The sequence below is a fragment of the Physeter macrocephalus genome, chromosome 11 (assembly GCF_002837175.3).
Source record: "Physeter macrocephalus isolate SW-GA chromosome 11, ASM283717v5, whole genome shotgun sequence".
NCBI classification, from domain to species: domain Eukaryota; kingdom Metazoa; phylum Chordata; class Mammalia; order Artiodactyla; family Physeteridae; genus Physeter; species Physeter macrocephalus.
The window spans coordinates 18,684,468-18,706,346 of record NC_041224.1 but is presented as its reverse complement, the minus strand read 5'-3'; the positions used below and the strand labels follow the sequence as shown (position 1 = coordinate 18,706,346).

The 21,879-nt window shown below is 38.6% G+C and overlaps 2 protein-coding genes across 2 annotated transcripts in view; both read right to left on the bottom strand.

Annotated features, from left to right (window-relative positions):
• Positions 1-21,879, bottom strand: part of DNAJC1 (DnaJ heat shock protein family (Hsp40) member C1) — a 198,001-nt gene that overhangs the window by 45,461 nt on the left and 130,661 nt on the right. The gene's annotated exons all lie outside the window — the stretch shown is intronic.
• Positions 12,952-13,349, bottom strand: LOC102988193 (non-histone chromosomal protein HMG-14-like). The gene has a single exon (XM_055087792.1). It carries the CDS (start codon positions 13,252-13,254, stop codon positions 12,952-12,954), a length of 303 nt encoding a protein of 100 aa, XP_054943767.1. The 5' UTR covers positions 13,255-13,349.

The following is a 21,879-nucleotide window of genomic DNA, read 5'->3' as shown; positions in this document are numbered from 1 at the left end:
AGGTAGGGGTCAAGGTTCATTTCCTATTTCGCAGTGGCTCCAATACCATTTGCTGAAAAGACTACATTCTTTCCCATTTTGAATTGCCTTGATACCACTGTCAAAAATCAGTTGACAGACTGTAGAGAACAAATGTATGGATACCAAGGGGGAAAGGGGTGGGAGGGATTGGGAGACTGGGATTGACACTATACATTATTGACGCTATGTATAAAATAGACAACTGATGGGAACCTACTGTACAGCACAGGGAACTCTACCTAATGCACTGTGGTGACCTAAATGGGAGGGGAATCCAAAAGGGAGGGGATATCTGTATGTGTCTGGCTGATTCATTATGTCGTGCAGTGCAGGCAAACACAACAGTGTAAAGCAACCATACTCCAATAAAAATTTTAAAAAAAAAAGACTAAGAAGAGAAACAAAGAGAAGTCAAGAAGAAAAGGAATGTAACCATTAAAGGCAAATATAAACATTTTAAATTCTTAAAAAAAAAATCAATTGACTGTATGTATGTGTCTATTTCAGGGCTCTTTAAATATTACATTGATCTATTTATCTATTGGATGCCATATAATTTCCATTATAAGATAAGGAAATTGTAGTGTTGTGCTAATTTTTTTTAAAGATGTAGCACATCACAACTTTTTTTTTTGGGGGGGGTAATGAAAATTATTTTAAATTACAAATAAATATTCCATCTATTTAAATCTTTATCCCTGCTTGTGGAATAATGCTATATAGTCTGCAAAAGGACCTAAATCTGGACCTGGGGTCTTTGTTGTCTTTTTTAGCTACACCTTTCTAATGCTCTACAAAACTTATATCCCGTCTTACTCTTCCTGAAATAATAACACTGTCATCACCTATAAGGTTAGGGAATTGGCCAAAAGATGTAATAATTTTCTTAAGGCCACCTAGAAAGTCAATACAAGAAGCCAAAGATTCAAAGTTCTTAAAGAAAAAAAAAGTATTCTGGATAAAATTATAAATGATTAAGACCCAACATTTACTATATTATTTACTAAGATTATATAAAAGATATGTGTGAGTGTGCATTTACTATATTATTCAAAAGAAAGACTCTTTGAAAATGAGCATTGGTAAATTTATGTTAGAAAATTTTTGTGCCATCATTATTACTTGTTTTCTATTGTTTTTTTTAAATGTTGAAAAGTAGGAAAAGCTTTATAAAGACTTACATTACTATTTACTGCCTAAAACTTTATTGTTTTGAGAAAAATGAATAGTAAAGGGTAGAAAATCAAAGTTAGATATATATATACTATTAGACTACTTAGGATAAAGTTATGTCATATTTAAGATTAACATGATGTTAATAGAAAAATTTTAGAACATGACACTGGCTTTGATTTAAGACCTCATGAAAAAGCAGTACAAATTAGTTTTTTTTAGTTTTGGAGGACATGCATTAGCCCACCAGCTTGTCAGTCACGCTTTGAAATTCAAGCTTAAAAAATGTATTGGGGACTTCCTTGGTGGCACAGTGGTTAAGAATCCGCCTGCCAATGCAGGGGACACGGGTTCAATCCCTGGTCTGGGAGGATCCCACATGCCACAGAGCAACTAAGCCCGTGCGCCACAACTACTGAGCCTGCGCTCTAGAGCCCATGAGCCACAACTGCAGAACCCGTGCTCCACAACAAGAGAAGCCACCGCAAAGAGAAGCCTGTGAACCACAACAAAGAGTAGCCCCCAATTGCTGCAACTAGAGAAAGCCAGCGAGCAGCCACGAAGACCCAACGCAGCCAAAAATAAAATAAAATTAAATCTTTAGGAAAAAAAAAAGTATTGATTTACCACTGACACAATTAAAATTATATCCTCTTGTTGGATTGACCTCTTTATCATTATGTAATACTCCTTCTCTGTCTCTTATGATAATCTTTGTTTTAAAGTTTACTTTGTCTGATATAAGTATAGTTACCCCAGCTTTCTTTTGGTTTCCATTTGTATAGAGTATCTTTTCCCATCCCTTCACTTTCAGTTTGTGTGTGTCCTTATATCTGAAGTCAGTCTCTTGTAGTCAATGTATTGATGGGCTAATGCATGTCCTCCAAAACTATAATTTAAAAAATTATACTTGACCCTTGTATAACATGGGTTTGAACTGCATGGGTCCACTTACATGCAGATTTTTTTCAATAAATATGTACTACAGTACTACACGAAACACGGTTGAATCCACAGATGTGGAACTGGGGATACAGAGGCCTGACTGTAAAGTTACATGCGGGCTTCCCTGGTGGCGCAGTGGTTGGGAGTCTGCCTGCCGATGCGGGGGACACGGGTGCCCCGGTCCGGGAGGATCCCACGTGCCGCAGAGCGGCTGGGCCCGTGAGCCGTGGCCGCTGGGCCTGTGCGTCTGGAGCCTGTGCTCCGTGACGGGAGAGGCCACGGCAGTGAGAGGCCCGCGTACCGAAAAAAAAAAAGTTACATGCAAATTTTTCACTGTGTGAAGGGTTGGCGCCCCTAATCCCCATGTTGTTCAAGGATCAACTGTAATACCAATCCTTCTCTAACTCTTCCAAAAAAATAGAGAACACTTTCAAACTCATTTTACAAGGCCAGCATTACCCTGATACCAAAATCAGACAAGGAAGCCATAAGAAGAGAAAATTACAGGCCAATATCCCAGATGAACACAGATGCATTTTAAAATCCTCAAGAAAATATTAGCAAACCAAATTCATTAATACAGTAAAAGTATCATACACCACGATCAAGTGGAATTTATTCCAGGGATGCAACAATGGTTCAACATGTGCAAATCAATGTGATACACCAACATTAAAAACATTGGTTTGTTAACAACATTAACAAAATGAAGGATAAAAACCATATAATCATCTCAGTAGATGCAGAAAAAGAATTTGACAGAATCTATAAATATCCATTTATGATAAAAACTCTCAAGAAAGTGGGTACAGAGGGAATGGACTTCAACATAATAAGGTCATATATGACAAGCCCATAGCTAACATTATACTCAATGGTGGAAAGCTGAAAGCTTTTCCTTTAAGATCAAGAACAAGACAGGGATGCCAAGTCTTACCACTTTTATTCAACATTGTATGGAAAGTCCTAGCCAAAGCAAGTAGACAAGAAATAAAATGCACGCAAACATGTAAAACTGTCACTTTTTGCAGATGATATATGATATAATATATAGAAAACCCTAAAGACTCCACCAAAAGACTGTTAGCACTAGTAAATTCAGTAAAGTTTCAGGAAACAAAATCAATTAAAACAATATGTTGTGTTTTTATACACTAGTAATGAACTCTCAGAAAAAGAAATTAAGAAAACAGTCCCGTTTACAAAAAAATAAAATACCTAGGAATAAATTTAACCAAGGAGGTGAAAGATCTGTATACTGAAAACCGTAAGACATTAATGAAAGAAACTGAAGAAGACACAAATAAATGGAGAGACAGTCTGTGCTCATGGATTCGAAGAATATGTTAAAATGTCCATACTACCCAAAGCAATCTACAGATTCAATACAGTCCAATGGCATTTTTCACAAAAATAGAAAAACAATCCTAAAATTAGAGTGGAACCACAAAGGACCCCCAATAGCCAAAGCAATCTTGAGAAAGAAGTACAAAACTGGAGGCATCATGCTCCCTGATTTCAAATTATATTACACACCTACAGTAATCAAAACAGTATAGTATGAGACAACCTACTGAATGGGAGAAAATATTTGCAAATGATATTACTGATAAGAGATTAATATCCAATACATATAAATAGCTCATAAAACTCAACATCAAAAAAACAACCCGATTAGGGCTTCCCTGGTGGCGCAGTGGTTGAGAGTCCGCCTGCCGATGCAGGGGACGCGGGTTCGTGCCCTGGTCCGGGAAGGTCCCACGTGCCGTGGAGCGGCTGGGCTCGTGAGCCATGGCCGCTGAGCCTGCGCGTCCAGAGCCTGTGCTCCGCAACTGTTGTGGCAGAGGCCACAACAGTGAGAGGCTGCGTACCACAAAAAAAAAAAAAACAAACAAACAAAAAACCCAACAACCCGATTAAAAAATGGGGCAGAAGAACTGAACAGATATTTTTCCAGAGGAAATGCAGATTTTTCATATGCAGGCCAAGAGGCATATGAAAAGATGATCAACATCACTAATCATCAGGGAAATGCAAATGAAAACCACAATGAGATATCACCTAACACCTGTCAGAATGGCTATCATCAAAAAGAACACAATTAACAAATGTTGGTGAGTATGTGGAGAAAAGGGAACCCGCATACAGTGCTGGTGGGAATGTAAATTGATGCAGCCACTGTGGAAAGCAGTATGGGGGTTTTTCAAAAAACTAAAAATAGAACTACCATATGACCCAGCAATTCCACTTCTGCGTATACATCTGAGAAAAACAAAAACACTAATTCGAAAGCTACATGCACCTCAATGTTCAGAGCAGCATTATTTTAAATTGCCAAGATATGGAAACAAACTAAGTGCCCGTCAACAGATGAATAAAGATGTGGTATATCTATACCATGAAATACTACTCAGCCATAAAAAAAGAATGAAATTTTGCCATTTGCAGCAACATGGATGGATTTGAAGGATATTATGCTAAATGAACTAAGTCAGACAAAGACAAATATTATATGATATCACTTATATGTGGAATCTAAAAAACACACCAAACTAGTGAATAAAACAAAAAAGAAGCAGACTCACAGATATGGAGAACAAACTAGTGGTTACCAGTGGGGGGGCGGGCGGGCAGCAATGAAAGGGTCGGGGAGAGGGAGGCACAAACTACTGGGGGCAAGACTGGCTCAAGGACATACTGCACGACATGGGGAACCCAGCCAATATTGTGTAGTAAACCATAAATGGAAAAAACGAATGAAAAATTGTATGAAAAATAAATGGACACCCCCCCCCGCCCCCACCAAACAGTATGGTATTGGCATAAAGTCAGATATATATGATCAATGGAAGAGAATAGAGATCCCAGAAATAAATTCATTCATATACGGTCAATTGATTTATGACAAAGGAGCCAAGAATATACAATGGGGAAACGACAGTCTCTTCAATAAATGGTGCTAAGAAAAGTGGACAGGCATACGCAAAAGAATGAAACTGGACCACTATCTTACACCATACATAAAACTTAACCCAAAACAGATTAAAGACTTGAATGTAAGACCTGAAACCATAAAACTCCTGGAAGACAACATAGGCAGTAAGCTCCTTGACATCTCAGATTTGATCCACTATTAAAAATCCACCAATTTTTCTCATTTCCTTTAGGAAGAAATCCAAGTTCCTATGCAAGGCATTTAAAGACTGGATATCTGGCCCCTGCCTATCTCTCCACTTTTATTTCATCTTAATCTCTGCCTCCTATCCTAATGCTTCAGACATCTGAAACTACTGGCTGAACATGGAGGATGTTTCATATCACTGTGCCTTTTTGAATATTTTCCCTATGCCTAGAATACACTATTCTGCATTTTCTATCTAATAACTACTCCTACATTAAGAATAAGTTTCCTCTGTGAAGCCTTTCTAACTCCCAAGATACTGAAGTACTCCCTCTGCTATGCTTCCTCCATAACTATATATACTTTTATAAAAATTATTGCATTATATTGTGATATAATATAACTGTATATATTATAACTTTATATAACTGATATAACTTTATATAACTGTTTCTTTGTATGTTTTTTTTTTTTTTTTTTTGTGGTATGCGGGCCTCCCTCTGTTGTGGCCTCTCCCAATGCGGAGCACAGGCTCCGGACGCGCAGGCTCAGCGGCCATGGCTCACGGGCCCAGCCGCTCCGCGGCATGTGGGATCCTCCCAGACCGGGGCGCGAACCCGGTTCCCCTGCACCGGCAGGCGGACGCGCAACCACTGCGCCACCAGGGAAGGCCCTCTTTGTATGGATTATAATCTCCTAAGGCTTAGGGACTATGCCTTTCATGCATATATTCTCAATGCCTGGAGCACACTATAAAGTCAGTGAATAATTACTGAGTGAGTATTTTGGGAAAAAGTTGAAAAACCCAAAGGAAAAATAGATGGGAAGCATACCAGGCCCCTTTGGAGGTAGGACAATAAATTCTATATGTATTATTAAAAGTGGATAACGCATACATGAGTGGAAAATGACAATAATTACATATTTCTCTAGGATTAGTGATACTCAAAATGTAGATCTCTTGCTTAGTAAAGTTAGAATTCCACCAGAGACATTTTCATGTCTTAAGGGACATTTTAATTTATAGATTTATAGCTATTAACATTAAATGTGACCTCAAGGACCAACTATTCTGTCTACAGGCAGAAATTTTTCTGCATTATCCTATTTGAGAAAAAATAACTGAAACAAAAGAAACCAAAGGGATTTTAAAAAAAATCAGGACGTATGATAAAAGGATGTATTGGTAAATAGTACGGGGGAAGCTGGAAATTTTTAGTACTCTTTCCATGTTGTTCAACTATAATGCATCCAGTATTTGTCAAAGATCATATTATTCAACAGAATGACACCTGATTCTTAGTTTAGTAACGGGAGTCATGTATGTACACTGGAATCTAACTAGCCTTCTTTTTTTTTTGCCGTACGTGGGCCTCTCACCGTTGTGGCCTCTCCCGTTGTGGAGCACAGGCTCCGGACACGCAGGCTCAGCGGCCATGGCTCACGGGCCCAGCTGCTCCGTGGCATGTGGGATCCTCCCGGACCGGGACATGAACCTGTGTCCCCTTCATTGGCAGGTGGACTCTCAACCACTGTGCCACCAGGGAAGCCCTAACTAGCTTTCTTAAAGGGTAACACTTTTAGTAGTTATATTCCCTTAAAACAGCCTAATTTCAATGGTTTATCTATATGCTGTAATATTTAATAACATTTTAGAATTACAAGGGGTCACAGAGACAACCTAGTCCAACACCCTCTTTTTAAGATAGAAGAAACTGAAGCCTACAGAAGCTGAAAAGGCTTCTTCAGGTTCACTGGGCAATCAGCGATGGAGTCGGGATAAGATCTCAGGTTTCCCAATTTTAGCCCAGTAATCCATTCTGAGTTTTTAAAATTACAAATAAAAGTGTTAAGTTATCACTGACAGTGAGCATATATATTGCATCATGCAATATCATAAAAACATATTTAGCCAAACTGTTGAAAGTGGTATACCTTTTAAATATTTCTACAAAATTAAGGTAGGATCATAATTTTAGACAGCATCACAGTCAGGACAATACTTGCAAATTCTGTTAATTAGTATAAATGTCATCATTTCCTTTCCAGTTTTATGTCATCTGATAGCAAAGTCCTAGTGTGAAAGGAAAATAAAAATAGAGTCAGTATTGCTCAGATAGCTCTCTTAAATGGAGCTGGGAGGCCATTAAGGAAGTATGACTTATACAAGTCTCAGCCTGGATGGAATCTGACCTTAGGACCTGATGAAGTCATCCAGAACACCTGTCAGAAACTCAAGATACTTATAGGACCCTTACCCTAAAATAACTTGTGACAGTCTATCTACTTATCAGACCCCTACCCTAAAACAACTTGTGATCCCGGGACTTCCCTGGTGGTGCAGTGGTTAAGAATCTGCCTGTCAATGCAGGGGACACGGGTTCGATCCCTGGTCCGGGAAGATCCCACACGCTGCAGAGCAACTAAGCCTGTGCACCACAACTACTGGGCCCTTGTGCCACAACTACTGAAGCTTGCACTCCTAGAGCCTGTGCTCCGCAACAAGAGAAGCCACCGCAATGACAAGCCCGTGCACTGCAAGCAAGAGTAGCCCCCGCTCGCTGCAACTAGAGAAAGCCCGGGCGCAGCAATGAAGACCCAATGCAGCCAAAAAAATAAAATAAAATAAAAAAATAAATAAAAACAAACTTGTGATCCCTTAAGGACAAATACTGTCTGACTCAGGTCAGAGTCAATCATAATTCTCACCAGGCAACTTTTAACACCCTCTGGCTTTTTGTTTTAATAAGCCCCTGACTCTTTTCCTCGGAACATTCTTTCAGAGTTGCCAGAATCTGTGTCTCTTGATTTGTGACCCTTAAGACCCCAAATAAACACTTTTCTTATTTGCAGCCTCCTGCATTATTTTTTGGTTGACACTAGACACATACTAAGTACTCAGAAAACACTTGTTAAATTGACTGAAAGAATACCATATGATAGTCTCAAGTATTAACCACTAACAAGGGAAGGCCTACGTAATTTGCAGAAAAGGGATACAGACAAGAATACAGCTAGGAAAAATATAATAAAGAGGAATAGTTTATAAAATCATAATTTTTAAAAATATGTGTTATTTAGGTCTTTACTCATCTCTGCAAATTCAAGGAGACTTGAACTGACATCTAGAAAACCACAAACAAACCTATTAGAAGCTTTTTAAGTGAAAATAAAAACTTAGATGAAGTGTGCACTGAAGGGCTGACCAGTGGTGTATGTCTGTCAGATGGTTCCCAGGATAAGGGAAATGGATGTGAAAAGTATAAAAACCAATCTCACACCAGGATCAAGTCATAAAATGATACCCTCATACCCATATGTGTGCCACCATATATTTAATTGCACTTTTAGATGGGGTAGTTTTAATTCGAATTTTTTATTGAAGTATCATTGATTTACAATGTTGTGTTAGTTTCATGTACACAGCACAGTGATTCAGTTATATATATACACATACATATATACGCATGTATGTACATATATATTCTTTTTAGATTCTTTTCCCATTTTTTCTTAACAGTTGTGATTTTTCTCTCACTGATGTGTATTTTCCTTACTCTCTAGAGAAAGCTATTCAACTGTCATATTTTCTTCATTCCTTATTCAGTCTTAAAAATTTACGGCTTCTGATATGCTTTCCACTTACATATAAACAATACCAGTCAACAGTTTTTTTAGTTTGAACAATAATAATACATCAAGTACTCTGTTCTTCCTTCATGTGTTTCAATACTTGAGAATAAAAATTAGATATAATAAATGTACCAACAAATGAAAAGGCATGGAAAACTCCTTGATTATCTGAGCATACATATCGCTGTGCCTGACACATAGCAGGCTTATAATAATTATGTTGAATGAATGGCTGACTGACTAGCTGAGTGAATGACGGAAATAAAGATTCCGGCCATTTTGACAGTGGCTGGAATTTGGCACTGAACAGTTCTTGCACGTAACCAAGCAGACTAGACTCGCTTTGCTAAGGGAGGGAAGAGTCAAGCTTCCATTCAAAAGACAGTAGTAGGGCTTCCCTGGTGGCGCAGTGGTTGAGAATCCGTCTGCCGATGCAGGGCACACGGGTTCGTGCCCCGATCCGGGAAGATCCCACATGCCGCAGAGAGGCTGGGCCCGTGAGCCATGGCCGCTGAGCCTGCGCGTCCGGAGCCTGTGCTCCGCAACGGGAGAGGCCACAGCAGTGAGAGACCCACGTACCACACACACACACACACACACACACACACACACAAAAAACAAAAACACAGTAGTAATACCAAGAGCCGTTGGTACAGCCCTACACCAAAAACTAGGCTAGGGGAGAAGAGAATGGGAGAAGAAACAGCTGGACAAGGGCTTCGGAGGCTTTGTTCTCACTGCTCAGTGCAGCTAAGTGTTCCCGTTCCACAAACATTATAGGTCCGTAACACTACCTGAGTAAGAGATTATTCAAATCTTTCAGGAAAGATCTGGCACCACACGATGGTAAATTAGATAAAGTTACCATCATTTGAAGTGAGGCTGTAAGTTAAGGACATATATTAAGGACATATATTAAGGCCAATAATATTTAATAAATGTTAGCTGTGGGTTACTAAATTTCCAAATAGCCCTCCAGAGGGAAGTGGGGGTGAGGGAAGTCTGCTGTCTGCTTCCTACCAGCCTGGGCCACCACGCTGCTCCCCTCCAGCTTCCGCTTCCCACCCAGCTCCCAGGACTGTCACAAACCTGCCCTTACTCATGGTTTTTATTGTGGTAAAATATACATAACATACGTTATGTCTCTATGGATTTGCTTACTTTGGATATTTTATATAAATGGAATCATACAATATGTGACCTTTAGTTTCTGGCTTATTTACTTATAATGTTTCAGTGTTCATCCACGTTGTGACATGTGTCAGTCCTTTTTTATGGCTGAGTAATATTCCATTGCACGTTTAGACCACATTTGTTTATCCATTCATTGATGGACATTTGGGCTGTTTCCACCTTTTGACTATTGTGAATGGTGTTGCTAAGAACATGCACATGCATGTATTTGAGTTCTTGTTTTCAATTCCCTTGAGTATATACCTATGAATGGAAGGGCTGGATCATATGGTTAACTCTATGCTTAACTTTTTGAGGACCCACCAACCTGTTCTGCACAGCAGCTGAACCATTTTACATACTTTCCAGTAATTTATGAGGATTTCATTTTCTCCATATCCTTGCCAACATTTGTTATTTTCCTTTTCCCCTCTTTAACATATGGCCATGATTACAGGGTGTGAGTGGTATCTCACTGTGATTTTGATTTGCATTTCCCTAATGATTAATGATGTTGAGCATCGTTTCACATGCTTATTGGCGATCAGTATATCTCCTCTGCCCATCTTTGAATTGGGCTGTTTTTTGTTGTTGCTGAGTTGTAGGAGTCCTTTATATATTCTGTGTATTAATCTCTTATCAGATATATGATTTGCAAATATTTTCTCCCATTCTGTTCCATCTTCACTCTTGATAGTGTCCTTTGATATACAGAAGTTTCTAATTTTGAGGAAGTCCAATTTATCTATATTTTCTTTTGTTGTTGTGCTTTTGGTGTCACATCCAAGAAATCTTGCCAAATTCAATATCATGAAGCTTTCCCCATAGTTTTAGCTCTTGTATTTATGTCTTTGATCCATTTTGAGTTAGTTTTTCTATATGGTGTAAAACAAGGGTCCAACTTCATTCTTTTCAATGTGGATAACCAGTTTTCCCAACACCATTTGTGGAAAGACTGTCCTTTCTCCATTGGATGGTCCTGGCACTCTTGTTGAAAATTATTTGACATATATGCGAGGGATATTTTTTTACTCTATTCTATTCCATTGATATATATGTCTGTCTTTATGGCAGTCCCACACTGTTTTGATTACTATAGTTTTGTAGTAAGTTTTGAAATCAGGAAATATGAGTCCTCCAATTTAGTTCTTATTTTCAAGATTGTTTTGGCTATTTGGAGTCCCTTGAGATTCCATTCTGATGGGGATGCACTGAACCTGTAGATTGCTTTGAGTAGTATTCACGTCTAACAGTAGTAAGTCTTCCAATCCATGAACACAAGATGCCTCTCAATTTATTTTTCTTTAGTTTCTTTCACCAATGATTTGTAGTTTTCAGTGTACTTCATTCATCTTTAAAATGAAGCTCAAAGCCACTTTGTCCAGTCAGTACCACTTGCGTACTGGAGGTCACAGTCTCCTCCGTCCCCCACCGTCTGCCTTGGGTTTACATAAATTGTAATGCGATATACTTTTTTTCCCATTTGACACTAAGTTTTCAAGATTTACCCATATTGATACATATAGTTCTAGTTCATTCGTTTAAACTGCTATGTAGTATTAGTTCCTAGGGCTGCCATAAAACATTACACTACAAACTGGGTGGCTTAAACATTTATTCCCTCATATTTCAGGAGGCTAGAAGTCCAAAGTCAAGGTGTTGGTAAGGTTGGTTCTTTTTGGAGGTTCTGTGGGAGAATCTGTTCCACACCTCTCTCTAGCTTCTGGTGGTTGCCAGTAATCTTTGTGTTCCTTGGCTTGTATCTGTGTCACTCCAATCCCTCCTGTGTGTTTCTGTGTATCTTCACCTTTTATAAGGACAGCAGTTATTGGATTCAGGGCCTGTCTTAATCCAGCACGACCTCATATTAACTAAGAGCCTATTCCTGAATAAGATCATATCCTGAAGTTCCGGGTAGACATGAATAGTGCCCTTTTTGGGAGGGCACTATTCACTCTACATTATATGACTATAATATGTAATTCATTTATCTATTCATGCCCCTTGTTGATGGACATTTAGGTTGTTTCCAAATTTTCACTATTAGAATGCTGCAATGAATATCTTTTTTTTCTTTCATAATTGAGATTTTATTGGTTGCTTTGAGGATCAGTACACAGACATTTCAATTTGTACACAATTCTCAACATACGTACCAAAAATCTAAAAAATCATGTAGTTGTGATTCTTTTCTGAACAGTTATTCCAGTGACTTTCCAGCTTAAAATTTGGAGGCAAATTTTCCTTCACAGTTATATCAAGTACCAATATCTTCAAATATTGATATGCTGTTACATTGTAAGTCCCACTAATTTGCAATTTAATATCATATACACTACATACTCCAATTGTCAATCATTCACAGCACATTAACAAAGTTACTAGAAGAACTGGACTACCATGACCAAAGATGGTACAGAGTGCACAAAACTCTGCCCAGGAGAGCCGAGATCAAGGGGTGAGTGGTTTGCTTTAGGAAACAATTCTACCAAAAACAACATGGGAAGAGTAGTAATTTAAAGTGTTTAAGACATTAAATGCACAACTGACTCCAAACTGCCATTAAGTATGCTTTGTATTATAGGATATAAAAGCTACCCCCCATCTGTGGAATGTTAAGCTGACACCCAAGACAACCAAAGCCTCCCATATTCAATATCCCACTATTTTCTGGTTGTACCAAAAAATAAACAACCAGCAAATGATATCACCTCTTAAAAAAAAGCATTTACACTTAAAAAATGGGATGAGGTGGGATTCCCTCCTTTTAAAAATGTTTCTAGAACTACTAAAAAACTTGCATTTACAAAATAGTTGACAAAAATATTCCTCTGGATTGTACAAGAAGGGAGACAGGGACCACTGATAGGACCAGGTGCGTGGTATTAATCAGACTCGGCTTCTTTCTCTCCTGCTTCATCAGAGGCTGTGCTCTCCTCGTTTTTAGTTTCTCCATTTTCTGCAGGTAAGTCTTCTTTAGTTTCTTGGTTAGCTTCGGCCTGTTTTCCTTTCGCTCCCCTTTTCCCTTTTATTTGCACTTTTTTGTCTGAAGATTTATCCTTTCCTGCCGCCTTTTTTGGCTTCGTTTCCACTTCTGCAGGAGCCAGTGTAGCTGACAACCTCGCCGATCTCCTCTTGGGCTCCTCCTTCGCTGCCCCCTCCTTGGAGCTGACCTTCCTCTTGGGCATCGTGGCGGCGGGGCTGGCACCTGCTGGGTGCCTGCAGGCCGCGGCGCGCCAAGAGCCTTCGCGAAGCTGGGCTGCCTGGCCGCTGCCGCTCCTCCCGCCAATGAATATCCTTTAAATGACTCTTTACCTACTGGTGTGTTTACTGATTCCTGACAATAGGATATGGGTATCTTCAAATTTGCAATTAAATATCACCAAACTTTTCTGCAAAGTAATTGTATTAATTCACTTTCCCATCAAAAGCAATGGAGATTTGGGACTTCCCTGGTGGTCCAGTGGTAAAGAATCCACCTTCCAACGCAGGGGACACGGGTTCAATCCCCGGTCAGGGAACTAAGATCCTACATGCCGACGGGCAACTAAGCCCACGCGCCACAACTACTGAGCTCGCGCCCAACAACTAGAGAACCCGCATGCTGCAAACTACAGATCCCACGCGCCCTGGAGCCTGCCCACCACAACTAGAGAGAGAAAACCCGCATGCCACAACTAGAGAGAAACCCCAGTGCCGAAATGAAGAGACCGCACGCCACAACAAAAGATCCCGAATGCCTCAACGAAGGTCCCATGTGCTGCAACTAAGACCCAATGCAGCCAAGAAGCAAATAAATATTTTTTAAAAAGCAATGGAAATTTCCCATTTTTTCCTCCACATAGTTGGCAACATCTAAATTTTAACTTTGCCAGATGTATTAGCTTGTTATTACAAAGCAAACAACTGAAAATCTCAGTATATAAAACAACAGGCATTTATTTATCACATGAGTCGGTGGGACACTCAGAGATGGCTGATCTAGGCTGGGCTAGCCCCAGTGGATTGCCTATATTACATGTTTCAAAGTTGGTATTACTATCATACTCATTTAACAGAGCATAAACTTTTAAAGCAAACCTCAGGTATTAGAAAATGACTTTTTAAAACAATATCTAACATTTTTAGGAAATTTTTGTACCTACGTTCATATGTAACAATGATCTCTTCCTTTTCATAATACATATTTAATTTTGAAATTAAGATTTACATTAGCCTCATAAAAGAACTTCGGGAGTTTTTCCTCTAAAATATTAGAATACCTATATAAGATAGAGGTTATCTGGTCCTTGAATGTGTGGTATTTGTGCATTTTTTTGCCATGTAAATTTAGGATATGTTGTTAGATGCATAAAGATTATAAGGGTCAGAATTCTGATTTTTTTCTATTCCTTTACTTACAATCTTTCTGTGACACTATGTTTTAGATGTTTCTCTTAGAAATAACATGTGGCCACATTTTGTTATTAGTTTTTCAATTTGAAAGTACTACTTTCATGTATTGTGATTACTGAAATATTTGGATTTATTCTTTATCTTAACTTATGCTTTTGTATCTTCTTTTACGTATCTTTTATTCTCTCTTTTCCTATATTCTATTTTTCTTACTGTGTTTTTCTCCACCTATTGGTTTGAAAATTGTACATACTATAGTTTTACCCCTATATTTTAAAAATAATCATTGACAAAGTCTAATTAGTATCTCTATCCTCCTCCCACTCAATACAAGGATGCTAAGGATGCTAAAATGTTGTCTGATTTCCTTCTCCCATCTTCTAAGTTTTGCTGTCATACTGTTTTTAACCCCCTCCAAATTAGTCATCATCATTACAATAATTTTTTTTACAGTCAGTGCTTAAGATTTATCAACATGTTTACTTTTTTCTGAGTTAGAACTTTTTCTTGCTGCCCTCTCTTTCCTTCTGTATTCAATTTTCTTTTTGCTGAGGTATACCCTTTATTTGCCTTCAAAGTAAAGGTCTGTGAATGGCAAGTTGATAAGTCTTAATTTTCCTGAAAATATCTTTATTTTATTCTCAGCTAATACTTTAACAAGGTATAAAATGCTAAGTTGACAATTATTTTCTCTAAGCAATTTGAAGATTTTTTCTATCTTTTTCTGATATCTTTTGTTTCAGATGGGAAGGTAATTGTTAGTATAACTGGTGTTCTTTAATTTTTGCTCGACAATTGGTTTAAAATTTTCTATTTGCTTTAATGCTGAACAGTTTCTCTATGGTTTGTTTAAATGTGGATTGTTTTCATTTATCCTGTTCAGGATACTGTGTACTTCTTTTTTTTTTTGGTATGCGGGCCTCCCTCTGCTGCGGCCTCTCCCGTTGCGGAGCACAGGCTCCAGACGCGCAGGCTCAGCGGCCATGGCTCACGGGCCCAGCCGCTCCGCGGCATGCGGGATCCTCCCAGACCAGGGCGCGAACCCGGTTCCCCTGCATCGGCAGGCGGACGCGCAACCGCTGCGCCACCAGGGAAGCCCCTGTGTACTTCTTAAATATGAGGACTTGTCTTTCTTGTCAATTCTGGAAAATCTCAACCATTATTTTATGGTAATATTGCATCTACCATTCACTTCTTCTAAACTGTCATTAGATAGATCTATGCTGTACTTTCTCATTCTATCTCCCATGTCTCCTAAGCATTCTTATATTTTCCTTCCTCATCTCTTGGTTCTGTATGCTGGGTGATTTGACCAGATCATCTTCCAATTCACTAATTCTCATTTCAGTAGTTTAATCCAACCGTTAAAGAAAAAAAAAATCAATGAACATTTCATTTATAGTTCTTTTTTTTCCTCATCCTGTCACGTTCTTTCATTAAGGTTTTATTCCTTCTTTTATCTCTGTTTATTTTTAAATGATTAGTTTTATGGTATTTTTCAGATTAGGTTTCTTATCTCCTGTTCTTAGAAGGACAATTTTCTTCTTTGTTGCATCTGTTGACTATCCTCACAGTTTATATTTATATTGTGAGCACATCTTCACTGAGGTTTTTGATTTTTTAAAAAATACTTCCTTAACAGGAGCTCCCAAAGCCCTAAGTTTTGTGGTAGAGAACAGTTTTTGCATTGGCTTCTGTCAGGGTCCTAAGGGTTTTAATAGCTCTGGACCACTGAATTTTTCTCATTCTTTCACAATACAGTAGCCCTTTGAGACTAGGCTTTATGCAGGGGGCTCAATTCCAGCTGCCTGTGGACCCAAAGGTACAATTTTTGCTTCAAGTAAGTATTAAAACCCCAGGCACCAAGGCTTATATTCTGTGGTGTCATTTCCTGCTTTTGACTATGGTTTTGAGCTGTTGCTGGCATTAAAACAAAACTGGATTTCCCTTTTATTCCTTTAATCAAGGCTATGATTATTTTTTTTGTTCATAATACTTAATCTTATATTGGAAGAGCAGGGCTCATTCATATCAGCTCCGTCTTTTATGCTGCTAGAAATCTGCCAAGGGAGCCTTATTGAGGGCTAATCTATATTTACTCTTAAGTCTAATAACCTGATATTCACTTTATCCATGTCTATATAACATGTGTAGATACCACAGTTAGTCTATGATTTCTGAGTGCTATGAAGGAATCTAGAATTCACTTGTAAGATATAACAACTAGAAAATGATTTGAAGTAGAACAGCCAATTATAGAAGCAACGAAAAACAAAGATCTAAGGGAAAAACAATATGAAATAGCATGTATAAGCACAAAAACTCATGTTCTCACCACGTAGATTTCATAAATGCTGATGTTTTGCCACATTTGTTTTACCTCTCTGAAACATTCCACTCTCTCACCTCCTATTTTAATCCACCGTAATCTTCTGGTTCTCCTTACCCTGGGAATATTCCTTTGGTGGTTCTGATTTTTCCATATGTCCCCTAGATGTTTTTCCTCTACATGCTTCCCTGGATTTAGGTATCAAATGTACACCAAGGTCTCTAATAGTTACATCTCTAATTTTCATCTCTTAAATTCTACATTATCGGACTTGCCTGGTGATCCAATGGTAAAGAATCTGCCTTACAATGCAGGGGACTTGGGTTCAATCCCGGTCAGGAAACTAAGATCCCACATGCTGCGGGGCAACTAAGCCCGCATGCGACAACTACTGAGCTTGCGCGCCTCAACGAGAGAGCCCGCATACCGCAAACTTCAGAGCCCATGCACTCCGGAGCCTGCGTGCCACAACTAGAGAGAGAAAACTCGCATGCCACAACTAGAGAGAAACCCGCGAGCCACATCTAGAGAGGAGCCTGAGCACCGCAACGAAGAGACCGTGCACCACAAAGAGGCCGCGTGCAGCAACGGAAAGGCCGCATGCTGCAACTAAGACCCAATGCAGCCAAAAAAAAAAAAAAATCTACATTATTGTTGAATGTTTCCTTCCACTGGCATCATAAACTTGGCATGTCTCAAACTGATTATATATCTTCCTTTCTCCCAAACTGTCATGTCCTAACTGTGCTCTTTGTTATCTCTGTTAATGGCATCTGCCTCTTCCAACCACCCACTAGTCATTTTTAGTCTCCCAGCCCCATCCTTGCTGTATAGCCAATCCGTTGATAAATCTTGAAGATTCAAGAAGATTCACATAGTCTCTCCTCCAGTCTCTACTTTCCCTGCTAGCTACCTAATTCAGGGCTTCATTATCTCTTACTTAGCCTATGGCAATAACTTTCTAGCTAGTCCTTCTCCTCTCTTTGACCTTTTGCATAATTACAGTCAAACATTTCTATGATACAGACTTAAAAATATCACTGCACTACTTAAAAAATATGACTTAAACATCTTAATCTCACATTCAAGAACTATGACTTGGCTGCAATCCACTTTTATAAACTTATTTCCCTTTACCATTTCAAGCATCCTTTGCAGTTAAACTACATTACTCACTGTGCCTGGTAATACGTTCTGAAGAGTCTCCTCTCAAGAGTGCTTTATATCACACAAGTTCCTGTCTGTGGAATGTTTCTCCCCACCCCACTTCCAAATCCTTCATAATGCCTTTGTTTTTTCCCTAGGTGGAAGTAATCTTGCCATCTGCTGAACTATAAAAGTTATAGTTCAACTTCTCACAAAGTTGTTATAGTAAACCTCAAAGTATGCTTATTTAGGTCTCTGTCTTACCTTTTCAACTGGATAATATAGTGGTAGTGGCTAACAGCATGGATTCTGAAGCTAGTGAAGTAGGTTTGAATCATGGTTTTGTCACTTATTAGCTAATTTGGAAAAAGTTATTTTACCTCTCTGTACCTCAGTTTTCTCCTGTGTAAAATGAAGAAAATAGTGTAGACCACATGGTGTTGCTGTGAGGACTGAGTTATATATAAAGTTCATAGAACAATATCAGACACATGGTAGCCACTTAATAAATGCTATCTAATATTAAGGACAAAATTGGGTATGTGTTATTTATCATTGTATCACCCAGTCACATTATTTCCCACATAGCAGGCAGTCAGCAAGTTTTTTTTTTTAATTGGAAAAAATTATAGCCAATAGAATACTAGGTGGTTCAAGGCACTATACACTCAAATATAAGATTAAGTGGTACAGAAATAGTGCTATAAGAATTCAGATAAGGGAAGTAAGATGAGTAAGAAAATACTCGAGGAAAGAGTGACTCCCCAGTGAAATTGTATTTTAAAAGTTCTAATCAGAGAGAAGCAAACAGGATGAACTGATAGGATAATAGTTAAGAAACTATTAGCAGCCATGAGGCCATGAGATACTGGACTAGGATGGTTAGCACTGAAGGATTTCAAAGGGAGGGATAGAAACAGAGAGAGAAAACAAAGCCAGAATAAACTGTGTTTATAAAAACAGGAAGGAGTAAAAACAAACAAAGAAAAACAACAACAAAAAACACAAACTCAGTTGCATTTCTATACACTAATAATGAACAATCTGAAAAGGAAATTATGAAACAATTCCTTTTATAATAGCATCAAAAAGGATAAAATACTTAGGAATTAACCAAAGAGGTGAAAGACATGTACAATAAAAGCTACAAAACATTGTTGAAAGAAATTAAAGACATAAATAAAGAGAAAGACATCCCATGTTCATGGACTAAAAGACAATATCGTTAGATATGAATTTTACCCAAAGCAATCTACAGATTCAAAAAATCTCCACCAAGGGCTTTCCTGGTGGCGCAGTGGTTAAGAAACTACCTCCCAATGCAGGGGACACGGGTTCAAGCCCTGGTCTGGAAAGATCCCACATGCCATGGAGCAACTAAGCCTGTGCACCACAACTACTGAGCCTGCGCTCTGGAGCCCACGAGCCACAACTACTGAGCCTGCATGCCACAACTACTGAAGCCCATGTGCCTAGAGCCCGTGCTCTGCAGCAAGACAAGAAACCACAATGAGAAGCCTGTGCACTGCAATGAAGAGTAGCCCTCACTGTCCGCAAATAGAGAGCCCGCACGCAGCAACAAAGACCCAACACAGCCAAAAATAAAAATAAATAAAAAATAAACTTATAAAAAAAAGAAAGAAAGAAATATTCAAAATCGGTAAATCCACAGAGACAAAATGAAGATTACGGGTTGTTATAGGCTGGTGGGGACAGGGGTAGGGAATAGGGAGCAACTGCCTAATGGGTACAGAGTTTCCTTTTGGGGTGATGAAGTGTTTTGGTGCTAGACAGAGGTGGTTGTACAACAATATGAATGTAAATGCTACTGAAGAGTTCACTTTTAAACGGTTAATTTTATGTTATGTGAGTTTCTCAATTAAAAAAATTGTTTAAAAAACCCACATTGGTATACCACCCACTAGAAGAGCTAAAATGATAAAAAGACATAAATACCAACTGTGGGCAGGGATATGGAACAACAGGAACTCTCATAAATTGGTGTGTATGCATACATTGGTTATAATTCCTTCGGAAAACTGGCAGTAATCTACTAAAGCTGAATCATATGCACACCCTAGCACAATGCCTAGTAGGTGCTCAATAAATGTTTATTGATTGAACTAATTAAGTTCCCACTGTTTTTTTAGGCACTGTGCTAAGACCCTGGGACATAAAAATGAAAAGTCATGGTTCTCTCTCCTAATAAACAGACATTTAAATAATTATAATAACAGTATACAGATGGCCCTCTGTATCTGTGGGTTTCACATCTGCAGATTCAATCAACTCCGGATTGAAAATAATCAGAAAAAAAAATTCTAGAAAGTTCCCAAAAGACAAAACTTGAATTTGCTGCATGCTAGCAACTGTTTACACAGCATTTACACCGTATTTACAACTATTTACATAGCATTTACATTGTATTAGGTATTATAAGTAATCCAGATATTAAAGTATACAGAAGGATGTACATAGGTTATATACAAATACTACACAAACAAAGGGACTTGAGCATCTGTGGATTTGGGTGTCCTGGGGTTGGGAGCGGTGTCCTGAAACCAGTCCCCTGGGAATACTGAGGGGTGACCACATTTACACTGTAGGGGAGCACAGTGTATATTGGTTTTAGAGTCAGACAGACCATTTAAGCCCTGGCTCCACTACTGACTAGTTAGCTATGATTACAGGCAAATCTGAACTTTATTTCCGTATCATTTCTGGAATTTCTTTTCTTTCTACTCTCACTCTACGGTTTCAGTCTACAGCTGCTAGAGTTGTCTTTCTAAAACAGAACACATTGGGAACTCCCTGGCAGTCCAGTGGTTAGGACTTGGAGCTTTCACTGCTGGGCCCTGGTTCAATCCTTGGTCGGGGAACTAAGATCCCACAGGCCACATGGCATGGCCAGGAAAAAAAAAAAGAAAAATCAGAGCACATCACCACCTCACTCCTTCCAGCTCAAAATCCAAAGATTCCTTACTACCTAAAATATAAAATGTAAACTTCTTAGCCTGGCATTCAAAAACTTGTGTATTTTGTTACCTACCTGTCCTTCCAGCCTTAGGTCACGGTCTACTCCCACTGTGTTCTGGAAGCCAGACACAATGGTCTGCCATCTTATCTTGAACATGTTTTGAAATGTCTTACCTTTGTGTCTTTGCTCAACATGTCTTTCTTCCAAGAATTCACTCTCCTCTCTACTTTGAGTATCTCTGAGTCATGAGAAAGTGATTTTCATGGTATATTGATAAAGGGTCTTCTACATGTAATTTAGCTTAACCTATAGATTAAGCATGGGAGAGAATAAACTGATCACATTTATGGGAGTAGACTGATCCACACAACAAATGAATAAATGAGCAATCAGGAACACACTCTGGCCTTGTGGGCATTTTATTCAGGTAGAAGTTATTATTTTCTCAATACTAACCATATTGTTGTATCAGAGTTATCTCTTCTTAAAAGAACGACACTGGAAAACTGCTTTTCTGGTCCAGAAACTTGAATCTAATCCAGTATCAAAATTAATTGGCCCTATCCCTGTGACTCCTAGTGGCGAATATAGTGAGATACTCCCAGGAACTTTAATCTCATGGAAGTAAGATTATCTTTTGAAAGATAAACACACAAAGGATAAGAATATGTAATGGTATTGAGTGATGGAGTGAAGTAAATTAGTGGGATCAGTTTAATTAAACAAGTGAATTCAATTCAATTAATATTTACCCTATAGACACTACAGGGGATACGAAATTAAAAGGGTATGAGCACAACCATCAGGTGATTCATGGTGGAGGAGAGGGACAACACAAGTGAGCAGGTGATTATAATATAAGAATTATACCTCAGCTTATTCCTAGAAATACGTACTTATATTATTATTATTTTTTATTTTTTTTTTTTGCGGTACGTGGGCCCCTCACTGTTGTGGCCTCTCCCA